General features: G+C 39.2%; 1 protein-coding gene across 3 annotated transcripts in view; it reads right to left on the bottom strand.

Annotated features, from left to right (window-relative positions):
* The window catches only part of ZMAT3 (zinc finger matrin-type 3), a 36,351-nt gene that overhangs the window by 9,353 nt on the left and 11,266 nt on the right, over positions 1–15,732 (bottom strand). For all 3 annotated transcript variants that reach the window (XM_020879162.2, XM_020879167.2, XM_020879166.2), the window contains exons 3-5: positions 3,423–3,542; positions 281–447; positions 61–161 (exon numbers count right to left, since the gene is read on the bottom strand). In XM_020879162.2, coding sequence (XP_020734821.1) covers positions 61–161; positions 281–447; positions 3,423–3,542 — 388 coding nt within the window. The remainder of the gene's footprint in view (positions 1–60; positions 162–280; positions 448–3,422; positions 3,543–15,732) is intronic.

Here is a 15,732-nt window from a genome sequence, read left to right as displayed (position 1 = left end):
TAAAAATAGAGGACACCATTTGCAAAACATAGCCAAGGTATGTGAAAAGTCACAGAATACCTGAATTATTCTGTACTGCATACATATTTCTCCTATTAGACATCATCTTATATTCATTCCCTTCTTTCCGGGTCCGCCGTTGACCGACCTCTGAGGAGTCTCTGGAGAAGAGACATTTTAAAAGAATGAGACTTCCAAACAAGGCTCCCTTTCAACTCTTTTCCTCTAGACAGTGAGTCTCACATAACACTCTGGCCTAAGAGAAAACGGCAATACCTACGAGAATGAGTTACTCTGAGCTTCCGCCAGCCGCAGTCTCTTGGCATGATTCTTCCCTTGATAGTGAGCCTGGGCCACAGCCGGAGAGCTGAAGGAGGCATCGCAGAGCTTACAGTAATCATTTTCTGTGGCTAGGATCACTCTGCCTCCTGGCTTAAAGGACCCCATCTGACAGCAAAGACACAACAAACAAGGTTTTAAAGTGTGGGCTCTGTTCTCTTCTCCCCTAAGTCCCTTCCTTCCAAGAGCTGAAAAATAACCCGTTATGGCATGACCATGAGCACGTAGCTTTATAAGGACAGGAAAGTATTCATTTCAGAAAGGAGGAGGAAAAAAAGGCTGAGAGACACTTAATCGTGGTTTTGCATTACGATCATCCGTATATCAAGCTGGATGAATGCCTCATTGCTATTTTCATTGAAGAAATTTCAGAAAAGAAGTTAAAAAACCCAGCAAGGAAGATTCAGGGCAGCACAGGTTAAGGTCTAAACTCACATTACCAGAGAGAAAAAGTCTTCCCAGAATCCATTAACAAGCATGTACTGAATGCCTACTATTTATAGGGCTTGCAACCTAATGCAAAAGTGACATACAGACATGTATTAAAAACTAAACCTCTATCCTCACAGTCTATAAATTAGCTACAGATATAGTGTGTGTGTGTGTGTTAGTTGCTCAGTCATGTCCAATTCTTTGGGACTCCATGGACTGTAGTTTGTCAGGCTCCTCTGTTGATGGAATTCTCCAGGCAAGAATACTGGAGTGGGTACCATTCCCTTCTCCAGGGGAGCTTCTTGACCCAGGGATCAAACCCTGGTCTCCTGCATTGCAGGCAGATTCTTTACCATCTGAGTCATCAGGGAAACCCACAGATACAGTATAATTAGGAGGAAATAACCGGCAGGTCCAGACAGCTGTATTCAGGCTGGGAAACAATAAGCTACGGGAAACCTAACACAGTCCCTGGAAAGTAGTATACCTCAGTTATATACCTGAGGTATACCTCAGTATACCTCAGCTGGGTTAATAAAACATGCCAAACTAGATTTGGCTAAAGAAGAATTAAATATACAATAAAGAATCTGGAAAGTGTGTCATATCAGACCAGCTGAAGCATTGTTTCACCTGGAAGAGAAGATTTTCTGGGGACAGGATAACTGTTTTCAAAAATCATAAAGATTTGTGCTATGAAAGAAGCCCACGGCTGTTTGCCCAGGAGGGTGGAACCAGCTGAAAACAGTCTCTACCAGGAGGGAGCCATCCAATTCTAGAGCAGCCTTCAAGAACTAGCACTGGGAAAAACTCCTCAGCCTGAAGATCTCTCTGGGTATCCTGCTGTCCTCTGATTCTGTTTTTAACATATCTCATCTCCAGATAGGAGAATACCGGATACTGCTATCCACATCGTAAGGACTGACAACCAGAAAAGTTATACCATGGTGTTTAGGAGTAGAGGTCTAAGGTCAAGAAAAATCAATGCCCCACTTTACAAAATCTGTAACACCATGGACAAGTTATTTGGCTTACCTGGGCTTATTATGGTCAACTTCCAACTGAGACCGATGCTGCTGGCCCATGGATCACACTTTGAGAAATAAGTCAATACCTCTGAGTTGTTGCAAGCATTAAATTAAGTTAGGACCCAGGTCAAGAAGGAGGAAGGAAGGAGCCCTGGGCACCCAATATAAGGGAGCATCAGAAAACTTAGCTATTGGGATGAAAAAATACTTAGTGTAATATTTTCACAAATGAAACCCACAGCCAAAAAAAATCAATGAGGAACAAAATATGAAAATTTTAAATAAAGACAGGATCAGCAACAGTGTCATGCCAAACCATACTGCAGCCTAAGGCAAAAGGGAAATCAGTAACAGTTATCCTATCTTTAAGTTTTTGCCATTTTGTTCACCAGTGACTTTTTCACATTAATTTTGCATTTTAAAAATATCACATTATTTATCTTGATTACTGAGCATTTTAGCTCCCTCTTAAATTCTGTGCCTAAGTCAAGTACATCCCTCATCTCACCCTCATCCCAGGGCTGAATGAACTAATGTCTGAAAAGTGCTTAGCAGAGTACCTCGCATAGTAAGAGATCAAAGTGATTATTAGTTATTATTATTTATGACTAAGGGGCTTCCCTGATAGCTCAGTGGTAAAGAATCTGCCTGCCAATGCAGGAGATATGGGCTCAATCCCTGGGTTGGGAAGATCCCCTGGAGAAGGAAATGGCAACCCACTCCAGTACGCTTGCCTGGAAAATGCCATGGACAGAGGGGCCTGGCGGGCTATAATCCATGAGGTCTCAGAGTCAGACACAGCTTAGAGACTGATCACTGAGCACACACATTTATGACCTATAAAAAAAATAATACTTCAAAGACAGATTAGAATCCATATTTCAGAAAGTACTAAAGTACAGGAATATCTTGCCTCAAACACCGATCTCCCAAAGAGTAAATGGAACTTGGCTCTCAAGTGTGAGTCATGATACCAAAGTCCAGGAAGAGTGTGTACAGGCTCTCTGTACAGAAGAAAGAAAGGGGCAGCTTCAAGAAACTGATCTCGCTGGAAGGCAATATGTAAAGTCAACGGGGGAACTTTTCTGGTGGTCCAGTGGTTAAGACTCTGCCTTCCAATATAGGAAGCACAGGCTTGATCCCTGGTTGGGAAGCTAAGATCCCACATGCCTCATAGCCAAAAAAAATTCATAAAACAGAAGCAATATTGCAACAAGTTCAATAAAGACTTTAAAAAATGGCCCGCATCAAAAAAAAAAATCTTAAAAAAAAAATATAGTTAGTAGAATTGATCACAATCGAGATAAATGTTTAAAAATCTTTCTTTTCATTCAGGGCTTCATGCAGACATTCAGGGCCATTTAACCCAGAATTTTCAAATATGCATACAGAAAGCCTCATGAAATCATTTTGTTTCATCTCATGAACCATAACAAAATCCAATGAGAAGTCTTGGGATTCATGAATTTTTGCATTAAATCCAGTTATCAATGAGCTGAAAGCACCAAGAAGGGCGTTTTAGGAGTACTGGCTCAGCTGTACCTTGATGGACACACAGATGACAAACTTCATCCATGTCCACCTATGCACGGGGCAGCTCCCACCCTGACCCTCGAGTCTCACCTGCGGAGGGGCTGAAACAGCTGGAGCAGCCACAGGTTCCACTGCATTGCTCATTCTGGCAGGAGGAGGACAGCTATTTGCTGCATAGTAATTTCGGAGTTTCTTACCATGATTTTTACCCTAGAAGTAAAATGGAATGAGTCATTATTGTGAGGAAGATGTATCAAACTGAGTTAACCTATTTACCAAAAAAGAAAAAAACACATGTTATTCTTCCAGAGATATGCAACAGTGGGGTAAGCAGTAGGTAGATTTGATTATTACATCTTAAAGTAGAAGACTCAACTCTTTGATTCTAACAGAATGATTAAATTTATCTGGGAGAGATAAGTGAACAAAGTCAAAAGACATTAATTTCCTATATATTTCTGGAAAACAACCATTTTCTAGTGATCTGTGTCCTCTACCAACTTGTTGCCATTCAATTGCCGCTGCCTAAATATGAATTTTATGACACTCTGATCTAATCTACAAGTCAGTAATGAAATGGATAATCCAATTACTTTTGCAAAAATAGCACTTCCAGAGTATCTTTTTACTTACAAAGAACTCTCCTGTGCATTAGCTCATTTGCCACTCACAAAAATCCTGAAAGAGGAATTTGTTAATGTTATCCATATATGACAGCTGAGACACTGCAATCCAGACAGCACAGAGAACTTGCCTCCGACACCTTCAGGAGGCCTAGCAGCGGGGTCGCAGCTTAAAGCAAGCCTTCTGAATCCAAAGCAAGGCCCTTCTTCATACAGCGTGATGGCTTCAGGATACACTGTGAGCCTCTATTAAAATGGATTTGCCTCTCTCATCACGTTTCCTTTATCATTCTCAAGTTTATGGCTGAGCTGATAAAAACTGGTGGGAAGGGGCAGTCCAAAAGCATCCTAAATGAGGGTTAAACTGTGTATTATTCTTTAAACTGCACTGAAAAACCAAACATGTAGGCAAATATTTATATACCATCTACTATATGCTAAACCCTAGAAATAAAAAGGACTAGCTAGCATATGGTCTAGAGGAGGAGACAAATATGTAAAGCAGTTAGAGGAATGAGTGAAATTCCACCTAATGGCCCCTGAAATGCCATAAAGGTACTCTTACCATTATCACAGTGACCTCCAGGGAGTCAAACCCAGAGGTCACATCGGTGCCTTTATTACACTCTAAGAAACACGATACTATTGATACTCCTTCCTTCTATCATCATCTATGACTCCCTCTTACCTCGCGGCCTCTCACTCTCTAAAAGCTGCAGTGTCCAATGCACTACCCTCAGCCCTCTTTTCTCTCCATCCATACACAAACCCTGGTTATTTTACTCAGTCTCAGCTTTAAAATACAATCAATAAGTTGGTGATTCCTGAAATTACCTATCACTATTCCTGTTATGGACTGATGGCTTATGTCCCTCCAAAATTCCTATTTTGAAATCAAATCCCCAATGGGATGGTAGTTGGAGGTGAGACCTTTGGAAGGTAATGAGATCACAAGGGTTGAGTCTAATTAGTGCCTTTTAAAGAAGATATCAGAGAGCTCCCTTGCCCACTTTCCACCATGTAAGGATTTAGGAGAAATCGGCTGTCTGCAATCTGAAAGAGGGCCTCAGAACCCACCCATGCTAGATCCCTGATCTCAGACTTCCAGCCTCTGCAACTGTGAGAAATAGATGTTTGTTGTTTGAGTCACCCAGCCTACGACAGACTAAGACAATCCCTGACCTTCAGAGCCATACAGTCAACTGCCTCCTTGCTGTCCACACACTGCAGTCTTAAGAGGCAGGGGTGTGTGTGTGTGTGTGTGCTGACCTGTGTCCAACTCCGTGACCCCACAGACTGTAGCCCGCCAGACTCTTCTGTCCATGGGATTTTCCAGGCAATAATACTGGAATGGGTTGCCGTTTCCGCTTCCAGAGGATCTTCCTGACCCAGGGATCGAACCCACATCTCTTGTATCTCCTGCACTGGCAGGCAGATTCTTTACCACTGTGCCACATGGGAAAGCCCCTTAAGAGGCATATCCAACTTAAAACATCTAAAACATAAATTTTAATTCCCTCCATACCACAGAATGATCTCATCACTGCCATTACCACCATTCATCCACATGTCAGTAAATGACATTACTCTCCACCGAGTTACTCAAGAAAAGCCAAGGAGTCCATTCCTTGATTCCATCCCTCCTTAAAGCCAACACATTCAACTGATAAGTCACTGTCTCACTTAAAATTTTCCAATGGCCTCCTACTACACTTAATCAGTGAATCTTTCCTGTAAGCCCTTTTTGATCTGGCCCTGTCTACTTCTCAGATTTCATTTCACCCAGCCCCCTGCCCCCCTCCTCATTATGTTCCTGCCTGACAACCAAACACATACACTTAAAACATGCCACACACATTAACTCTAAGGCCACTGCACTTGCTATTCTTTCTGCTTAAAATGTTCTTTCCAATCTCTACATGGCTGGCTCCTTCTTACCTTTCAAAAGTCTCAATTCAAACAACATCAAACAACATCTCACTCAGTCTGAGGTGTCACCCCCCACTGACCAACACTTTCCCCACCCAACACACACACACTGGATCACCTTACCACACTTTCCTGTTCTATTTCATCACAGTACCACTTATAACTAACTGAAACAATGTTTTTTTGCTTATTTTTTTCTCTTTCCTACCCTCTGGAATGTAGACTCCTTGAAAATAAGGACCTTGTCCATCTTATGTACTGTTCTAGTCCCAATTTCTAGAACAATTTCTAACACATGGCAGACAATCACTATATATTTGTTGGCTAAGTGAATCACTATTAGAGTGGAAATAAGGAACAAACTGCTAAGAGAGCAAAGAGAAGGGAAGGCTTACTTCTGCCTGAGAGTACCAGGGAAAGCTTCCCTGAAAGGGGGACATATGAGTTATCTTTTAAAATGAGCAAGTTTACTAGGCAGGTAAGGAATGAGGGGAAAGATAACTGTTAACACAGGAACAGTGTAAGGAAACAGCAGTCTGCTTGAGATGGTCTCCAGGATCCTTTGGAAAAGAGGTAGGAGCTGATACACACAGGGAGCTAACTGTGTATAGTTTTGTTGATGATATAGACCTTGGACTTTAGAGGCAGCAGGGGGCTCTGAAGGGCTTTAAGCACAGCAGTTACATGACTGAATTGCATTTGATAAAGATTATTATAAATGGGAAGATAGAAAAAAGAGCCTAGGGAATGAGGATCCAGAAAAGAGATCGAGAATGTCTGGTTAATGAAGTAAAATGGAAACTAGACAACTGTAGCATTATGGAAGTCTAGAACAAGGTGTTTCAAAAAAAGAGTCTAATTAGATATATTATAACCCAGGATATTTACTTTCAGGTATTCCAGACAAAAGCAAACATATGCAGAGCTACTTATAAGAACAAAAGAATGGGAAAGACTAGAGATCTCTTCAAGAAAACATACACATAAAGATCTGCCTATAACAACAATAGAATGGGAAAGAGTAGAGATCTCTTCAAGAAAATTAAAGATACCAAGGGAACATTTCATGCAAAGATGGGCACAATAAAGGACAGAAATGGTAGGGACCTAACAAAAGCAGAAGATATTAAGAAGAGGTGGCAAGAATACACAGAAGATCTATACTAAAAAAGATCTGAATGACCCATATAACCACGATGGTGTGATCACTCACCTAGAACCAGATATCCTGGAGTGAGAAGTCAAGTGGGCCTTAGGAAGCATTGCTACGAACAAAGTTAATGGAGGTGATGGAATTCCAGTTGAGCTATTTCAAATCCTAAAAGATGATGCTGTGAAAGTGCTGCACTCAATATGCCAGCAAATTTGGAAAACTAAGCAGTGACCACAAGACTGGAAAAGGTCAGTTTTCATTCCAATCACAAAGAAAGGCAATGCCAAACAATGTTCAAACTACCACACAGTTGCACTCATCTCACACGCTAGCAAAGCAATGCTCAAAATTCTCCAAGCTAGGCTTCAGCAGTATGTGAATCGAGAACCTCCAGATGTTCTAGCTGGATTTAGAAAAGGCAGAGGAACCAGAGATCAAATTGCCAACATTTGCTGGATCACAGAAAAAACAAGAGAATTCCAGAAAAACATCTACTTCTGCTTCATTGACTACACTAAAGCCTTTGACTGTAAGGATCACAACAAACTGTGGAAAATTCTTCAAGAGATGGGAATATCAGACCACCTTACCTGCCTCCTGGGAAATCTGTATGCAGGTCAAGAAGCAACAGTTGGAACTGGACATGGAACAATGGACTGGTTCCAAATTGAGAAAGGAGTACAGTCAAGGCTTGCTTATTATGGTCACCTTGCTTGTTTAACTTATATGAGGAGTATATCATGCAAAAGGCCGGACTGGATGAATCACAAGCTGGAATCAAGACTGCAAGGAGAAATATCAATAACCTGTCACCAGTGGTGCCATATGACACCAGTCATACGGCAGAAAGCAAAGAGGAACTAAAGAGCTTCTTGATGAAAGTGAAAGAGGAGAGTGAAAAATTTGGCTTAAAACTCAACATTCAAAAAACAAAGATCATGGCAACCAGTCCCACCACTTCATGGCAAATAGATGGGGAAACAATGGAAACAGTGACAGACTTTCTTTTCTTGGGCTCTAAAATCACTGCAGATGGTAACTACAGCCATGAAATTAAAAGATACTTGCTCCTTAGAAGAAAACCAATAACCAACCTAGACAGCATATTAAAAAGTAGAGACATTCCTTTACCAACAAAGGTCTGTCTAGTCAAAGCTATGGTTTTTCCAGTAGTCATGTATGGATGTGAAAGCTGGACCATAAAGAAAGCTGAGTGCTGAAGAATTGATGCTTTTGAACTGTGGTGTTGGAGAAGACTCTTGAGAGTCCACTGGACTGCAAGGAGATCAAACCAGTCAATCCTAAAGGAAATCAGTCCTGAAAATTCATTGAAAGGACTGATGCTGAAGCTGAAGCTCCAATACTTAGGCCACCTGATGAGAAGACTGACTCACTGGAAAAGACCCTGATATTGGGCAAGACTGATGGCAGGAAGAGAAAGGAACGACAGAGGATGAGATGATTCAATGGCATCACAGACTCAATGGACATGAGTTTCAGCAAGCTTCTGGAGTTGGTGATGAACAGGGAAGCCTGGTGTGCTGCAGTCCATGGGGTCACCAAAAGTTAGACAGGACACTTCGACATGACTGACTGACCAAACTGACTATAAAGGACCCAAAAGAACTGTTAGCAGAAGAACTGTTTGTAACCACTGAAAAGTGGAAAAAATTTAGGTGACCAACTATAGGATAATGGATAAAATGTAATCTGTTTATACAACGTAACACTATACTGTGGTGAAAATATAAATCCTAGGTCCTATGTGACAACAAAAAAGATTCTTATAACAAAATGTTGACTAAAAAGAACATATTGGAAAAGAAGATATGTAAGAATAATCACTTTAATATGAGTGTTAAAATATGAAACCACTACATTTTATGTAGGAAGATATATATGTAGCAAAAATACAAAAAAGTGGCGGGTGGGGAGGTGAGGGACAAAAATACCAATTTAGTATAGTGGCTACACCTGGGAGCATAGGAGCTTGGTTCAGTTCAGTTCAGTCAGTCAGTCGTGTCCAAGTCTGCAACTCCATGGACTGCAGCACGCCAGGTTTCTCTCTCCATTACCAACTTCCAGAGCTTCCTCAAACTCATGCCCATCGAGCCAGTGATGCCATCCAACCAAGAGTCAGTAATGCCATCCAACCTCTGTCATCCCCTTCTCCTCCTGCCTTCAATCTTTCCTAGTATCAGGGTCTTTTTCAATGAATCAGTTCTTCCCATCAGGTGGCCAAAGTACTGGAGCTTCAGCTTCAGCATCAGTCCTTGCAATGAATATTCAGGACTGATTTTCTTTAGGATGGACTGGTTTGATCTCCTTACTATCCATCAAGGGACTCTCAAGAGTCTTCTCCAGCACCATAGTTCAAAAGCATTCATTCTTTGGCACTCAGCTTTCTTTATGGTCCAACCTTCACATCCATACATGACTACTAGAAAAACCATATCTTTGAGTATTCAGACCTTTGTCAGCAAAGTCATGTTTCTGCTTTTTAATATGCTGTCTAGGCTTGCCACAGCTTTTCTTTCAAGGAGCAAGTTTCTTTTAATTTCATGGCTGCAGTTACCATCTGCAGTGATTTTGGAGCCCCAGAAAATAAAGTCTGTCACTGTTTCCATTGTTTCCCTATCTATTTGCCATTAAGTGATGTGACCGGATGCCATGATCTTTGCTTTTTGAATGTTGAGTTTTAAGCCAGCTTTTTCATTCTCCTCTCTCACTTTCATCAAGAAGCTCTTTAGTTCCTCTTCGCTGTCATTAGAGTGGTATCATCTGTATATCTGACATTGTTGACATTTCTCCCTGCAGTCTTGATTCCAGCTTGTGATTCATCCAGCCCAGGCTTTCGCATGATGTACTCCTCATATAAGTTAAACAAGCAGGATAACAATATACAGCTTTGACGTACTCCTTTCTCAATTTGGAACTAGTCCATTGTTCCATGTCCAGCTCCAACTGTTGCTTCTTGACTTGCATACAGATTTCTCAGGATGTAGGTAAAGTGGTCTGGTATTCTCATCTCTTGAAGAATTTTCCACAGTTTCTTGTGATCCACACAGTCAAAGAGTAGTCAATGAAGCAGAAGTAGATGTTTTTCTGGAATTCTCTTGTTTTTTCTGTGATCCAGCAAATGTTGGCAATTTGATCTCTGGTTCCTCTGCCTTTTCTAAATCCAGCTAGAACATCTGGAAATTCTCGATTCGCATACTGTAGAAGCCTAGCTTGGAGAATTTTGAGCATTGCTTTGCTAGCGTGTGAGCTGAGTGCAACTGTGTGATAGTTTGAACATTGTTTGGCATTGCCTTTCTTTGTGATTGGAATGAAAACTGACCTTTCAGAAAGGAGCAGCTTAGTTGGGAAAAGACACACAACTTCAATTGAACTGAAGCTAGATGACTCTAGCTTTTCATTCTAGAAGCTACATGAGAAATATGCATATCCATTATATTATTTCAAATATTTTTTATGTCTGAGGGGCTTCAAAAAGATTTTAAAACACCAATAACAACAACAACAAAAAAAGGAGTGGTTCTACCAGGTCAGGACAGAGAAGTAATATTGCACTTGAAAAGATACAGATAAAACAGATATATAGATATAACAGATACAGATATAACAGATATAAAGAATAACCTTGGTAAGAACCACTTCAGTAGAGTAGTGGGGGATAAAAACCACATGAAGGAAAAGAATGGGAGAGGTGAAAATGGAGACAACCAATATAGACAGCTATACGGACAAATCTACTACAACATGGAGCAGAGAAACAGAGTATAGAGTTAGAAGGGGAAATGAATCAGTAGGAAAAAAATTTTAAGATGGCTTAGGCTTGTTTGCATGGCAACAGGAGGAAGTCAGTAAAACAAAAGAAAAGGTATGCAGGAACTACAGCACAGTTATGGAAACACAGTCCATAAAAAAGCAGAAGAAAATGAGGTACACTGGATTAGAGGAGGGATCAACCTTAGATAGTGTTAGGCATTTTAATTCCAAAGCAGTATCTACAGCAGTATTTGAGCAGATATTGCATCCATACATTAATGATAATAATGGCAACTAACCATTTTGAGCACTTACGTGACAGGTAGTGTTCTAGACACTTTATAAATATTATCTCATTTAACCATCATGAAATCTCTATCAAGTAGGTAAAATTATTGTCCCCATTTTACACATTAGGAAACTAAGTTCAATGAATCATTTACCCAAGAGTTTTCAGAGAGCTCCATAGAGGCTGCCTAGATCTGCATTTCTCCATATATCCTCCATAAACAACACAGAATAAGAAAAACAAAACTGCACAAAACCCATGCCTTCCATACAACTAGAAGCCACAGAATGCCCAGACTCTAAAATAACTGTAAGTAAAAAAGAAAAGACATCAAATCCCAATGAGTAATCACTCCTGCTCCTGCTACAAGCCTTCACAGTAAGCAAAAGCAGTCCAACAAAAACTGAAGAACACAGAGAAGGAGCTTGCAGCTAGGTTATAAAGCTAAGATTGCTTTATAACCACCATCAGAAAAAGTAAATCCCCTAATTTTATAAATACTAAAGCATGATCCAGTCACTGGCTACTGGACAGGGAATTAAATGTACACATGATCTGAAGTGGCTACCTTCAAAGTGGCTTTTAGAGGAGAAAAAGGCAAAAAGGAAGGGAGAGGCACCCTTTGGCAACAAGCAGGTGAAGAGGAAGAGAAGCAAAATGGGAAAAGTTAGCATCCTCAGGGCAAGAAAGAACAAAGCAAAATTCAGAAGACGGGACTTCCCAGGTGGTCCAGTGGTAAAGAATCTGCCTACCAATGTAGGAGACACAGGTTCAATCCTTGGTCCAGGAAGATTCCACATGCCTCAGAGCAGCTAAGCCCACATGCAACAACTACTGAAGCCTGCACATTCTAAGTCCTGTGTGCCACAACTAGAGAGTAGGCCCTGCTCACCACAACTCGAGAAAGCCCTTGCACAGCAACAGTGCAGTCAAAAATGAAGTTTTTTAAAAAAATCAGAGGACAGACACACACTCTCCTGACCACCATAAAAAAAAAAAAAATCAGTAAAGAATTGGACTTTGCTACAGTAATAGAAGAGGTTGCCACTGAATTATGAATCTCCTAAACTACCCAAAACCCACATAATGAATACACAAAAAGAAATCAGTTCTACACAAAGTTGCCACCAAAAACTAAAAATAAAAAAATACATCTCAGCAGATGAATCACACCTCCAGAACAAACAAACAAAAAGAAACAAAAGAAAACAACACTCCAAACAGAATATATAGTATTCAAACAAAACTTTGAGAATATAAAAAAAAAAATCACCTTGAAACAGGAATTCAAAATGTACAAAGAAAAATTAGGCAAAACATAATGAGAAATGAAAAGAAGGATAATTAAATTCTAGAAAGTAAGAGGTAATTATATCCAAAATTAGGAGCAAATCCAAGTATCAAAGAAGAACAGAGTCAAATGAAAATGTAGTAAGAGGCATTGAAGAAAGACAGAAAAGCAGTCAAGAAAATAAAAATAATAAAAATTAAAAAAATTTAAAGGGTCAAGAGAAGAAGCAATAGAAGTGGAAGACAAGTAAAGAAAGAATGACTTATATAAAACTGGAGTCCCCAGAGAAGAAAAGCAAAATCAAACAATCAAACAGAACTAACATTTGAAACTATAATTGTTCAAAAGTGCCTAAAATTGTCCAAAAGTAAATTAAGATCTGAATCTACATATTGAAAAGGCATGCCAGGTATCTGGGAAAATTAACCCAGAACAATCAAATCTGCAGTATATCTTTTAAACTGTATGAGACTTCAAAGAAAAGAAAAAAAAAGTCCTCTTAAACTTTCCAGGCAAAAAGATCAAATAACTTGCAAAGGCAATGGAATTAGAATGGCGTCCACAATACACAAAGCAAGGCAATAATGGAACAGCCTTTTTTAAAAAATAAAGGTGTGAACCAAGGATTTTATGCTCAGCCAACTATTCTTGTTTCAAATGTGAAGACTATAGAAAATATTTCTAAATACACAAGACCTTAGGAATTCAGTACTTAAAAGTCACTCTTGAAAAATCTATTAACACTTCATTCACCCAAGAAATGACTGGGGAAACCAGCAAAAGGACTGATGTTAAGTATTTTCAGGTGTCTAAATTATCAATGCTGGGAAAGATTGAAGGCAGGAGGAGAAAGGGACGACAGAGGATGAGACGGTTGGATGGCATCACCAACTCAATGGACATGCGTTTGAGCAAGCTCTGTGAGTTGGTGATGGACAGGGAAGCCTGGCATGCTGCAGTCCATGGGGTCATAAAGAGTTGGACACGACTGAGTGACTGAACTGAACTGTATCAAACACTAAAAAGGTGACAGTGAAAGATTAATGTTCAAATGTTATACATTACGACACAATGGAAATAATGGAACAAAAATGGGAAAAGGAAAGTAGAATAAGCTCATTGATTCTGCAATAGGCAACAGTTGGGATACCATTAAAAACTGACAAATCAGGTAGTAAAACAGTAAATAACTGAGCAGGTTGGTAAAATCATATAAAATAGTGTAAATAAGAAGAAAATGAAAAAGGAGTACAAGGGATGCTATGGTGTGACACTTTTCTAAATATAACTTTTTGATGGGCGTAGAGAACAAACATATGGACACCAGCTGGGGAGTGGGGGTGTGGGATGAACTGAGAGATTAGGATTGATATACATACACTATTGATACTAAGTATAAAAGAGATAACTAATGAGAACCTATTGTATAGCTCAGGAAACTCTATTAGTGCTCGGTGGTGACCTAAAAGGGAAGGAAAACCAAAAAAGAGGTGACATATGTATACATATAGCTGATTAACTTTGCTGTACAGTGGAAACTAACACAACATTGTAAGGCAACCATACTCCAATAAAATGAATTAAAACTCTAAATAAATATACATTTTTGTATGATTCTGACTTTTAGGACTATATTAACATTCTACAGGCTTAGAAAAAGAATCAAAGTCAACAAGAATTGGCGAAGACCCAAAGTGAAATAAGTACAAACAGAAATAAGCCTAACTGTATGAAAAAATAACATAACCACACTGAAGGAGGAGAGAAGGAAAAAACTGTTCACACAGTCAGTCTGAAAGTACCTCTCCCATAATACTTACTAAGCACAAAAAGAAAAACAATAACTTTACAAAGGACAACACTAGCAGACAGCATCTTTGTAACCTAAGTAACTTTGTAAAACAGTATTCTGACTACACACTATAATGCTAGACACCAAAAGAACAAGACATAAATATTATCCTCTCGTTAGTATGCTTATTTTCAAAAGGATATAGGTTATCAATCCCAGAACTATTTCACATGTACTATGAGCATGTATGTGTTTGTGTGTGTGAATGTGTGTATTGTGAACAATGATACATATATAACTAGCTCTGTCATGAGAAGATCTAGAAGCAATGACACTCGAGTACGAAAAGGCATACCCAACACTCAGATTTTGGTCTCTAAATACCATTCTCCAATTAAAAATTTTAAAAAAGAATAAAAATAAAATAAATTTAAATTTAAAAAAAAAAAAGAAAAAGAAAAACAAAACCTGGCTCCTTGAAGAAATGGTTGACATGGGCAAGGTACAAAAAAATCTTGGCATACTTTGTATTGTCAGAAAGCAAGGAACTATACAAAAAATTATGGGGACATGTCAAATGAACGTAAGCACCAGCCTGAAGGGAAACACACTGGTCAAACGTGAGACAGTTAAAACATCAAAATAAATGATAGCAAGTGTTTATATTCCTGAATTAATATAAGAATCTACAATCCATAGTGATACTATTTGGGAAAGTTCTTCATTAAAGTAAAATTCTAACTATAAATATACAAAGAATGATTGAGGCAGAAAAATCACCTTTTGGCAAACACCACGGTAATAATTACTGCAGGGAAAAATATTAATAGATGCTATTATCACTATTATGTACACCACTATGTAAAAATATAATTAGAAACATTCACATAGTCTCAAGGTTATCTCCCATATGATACTTATTAAACATAAGAAGAAAAACAGTAATTTTACAAAGGAGAGGCCCGGCAGGCACCACCTTAATCAGCAATCAAAAGTTAACAGCAGCAGTGATGGAAATATTCACATCAAGTCCTTTCCAATGTGAAAAAATGGGAAAGACACATCAGTTCTGTGGTATTCCTGTCCAAAAAAACCACATAACCTGAATTCAATCATGAGAAAACAACAAACAAACCCAAATTGGGTCATTCTACAAAACAACTTCTCAAAAATTGCAAGCTAGTAAAAAGCACAGAAAAATTTAACCCATCCACAATAAAGAACACATAATACTACATGCAAAAATTTATCTAGGATTGGATCCCTGAACCAGAGAAAGGACATTAGTAAACAACTGATGAAATGTAAAAGGTCTGTATAGCCAAAACTATGGTTTTTCCAGTAGTCATGTACGGATGTGAGTTGGATCATAAAGAAGGCTGAGCACCGAAGAATTGATGCTTTTGAATTATGGTGCTGGCAAAGATTCTTGATACTCCCCTGGAATAGAAGGAGATCAAACCAGTGAATCCTAAAGGAAATCAACCCTGAATATTTATTGGAAGGACCAATGCTGAAGCTGAAGCTCTAATGCTCTGGCCCCCTGATGTGA

This window comes from Odocoileus virginianus, chromosome 4, assembly GCF_023699985.2.
Source record: "Odocoileus virginianus isolate 20LAN1187 ecotype Illinois chromosome 4, Ovbor_1.2, whole genome shotgun sequence".
NCBI classification, from domain to species: Eukaryota; Metazoa; Chordata; class Mammalia; order Artiodactyla; family Cervidae; genus Odocoileus; species Odocoileus virginianus.
This window is presented reverse-complemented; position numbering and strand designations above follow the sequence as displayed.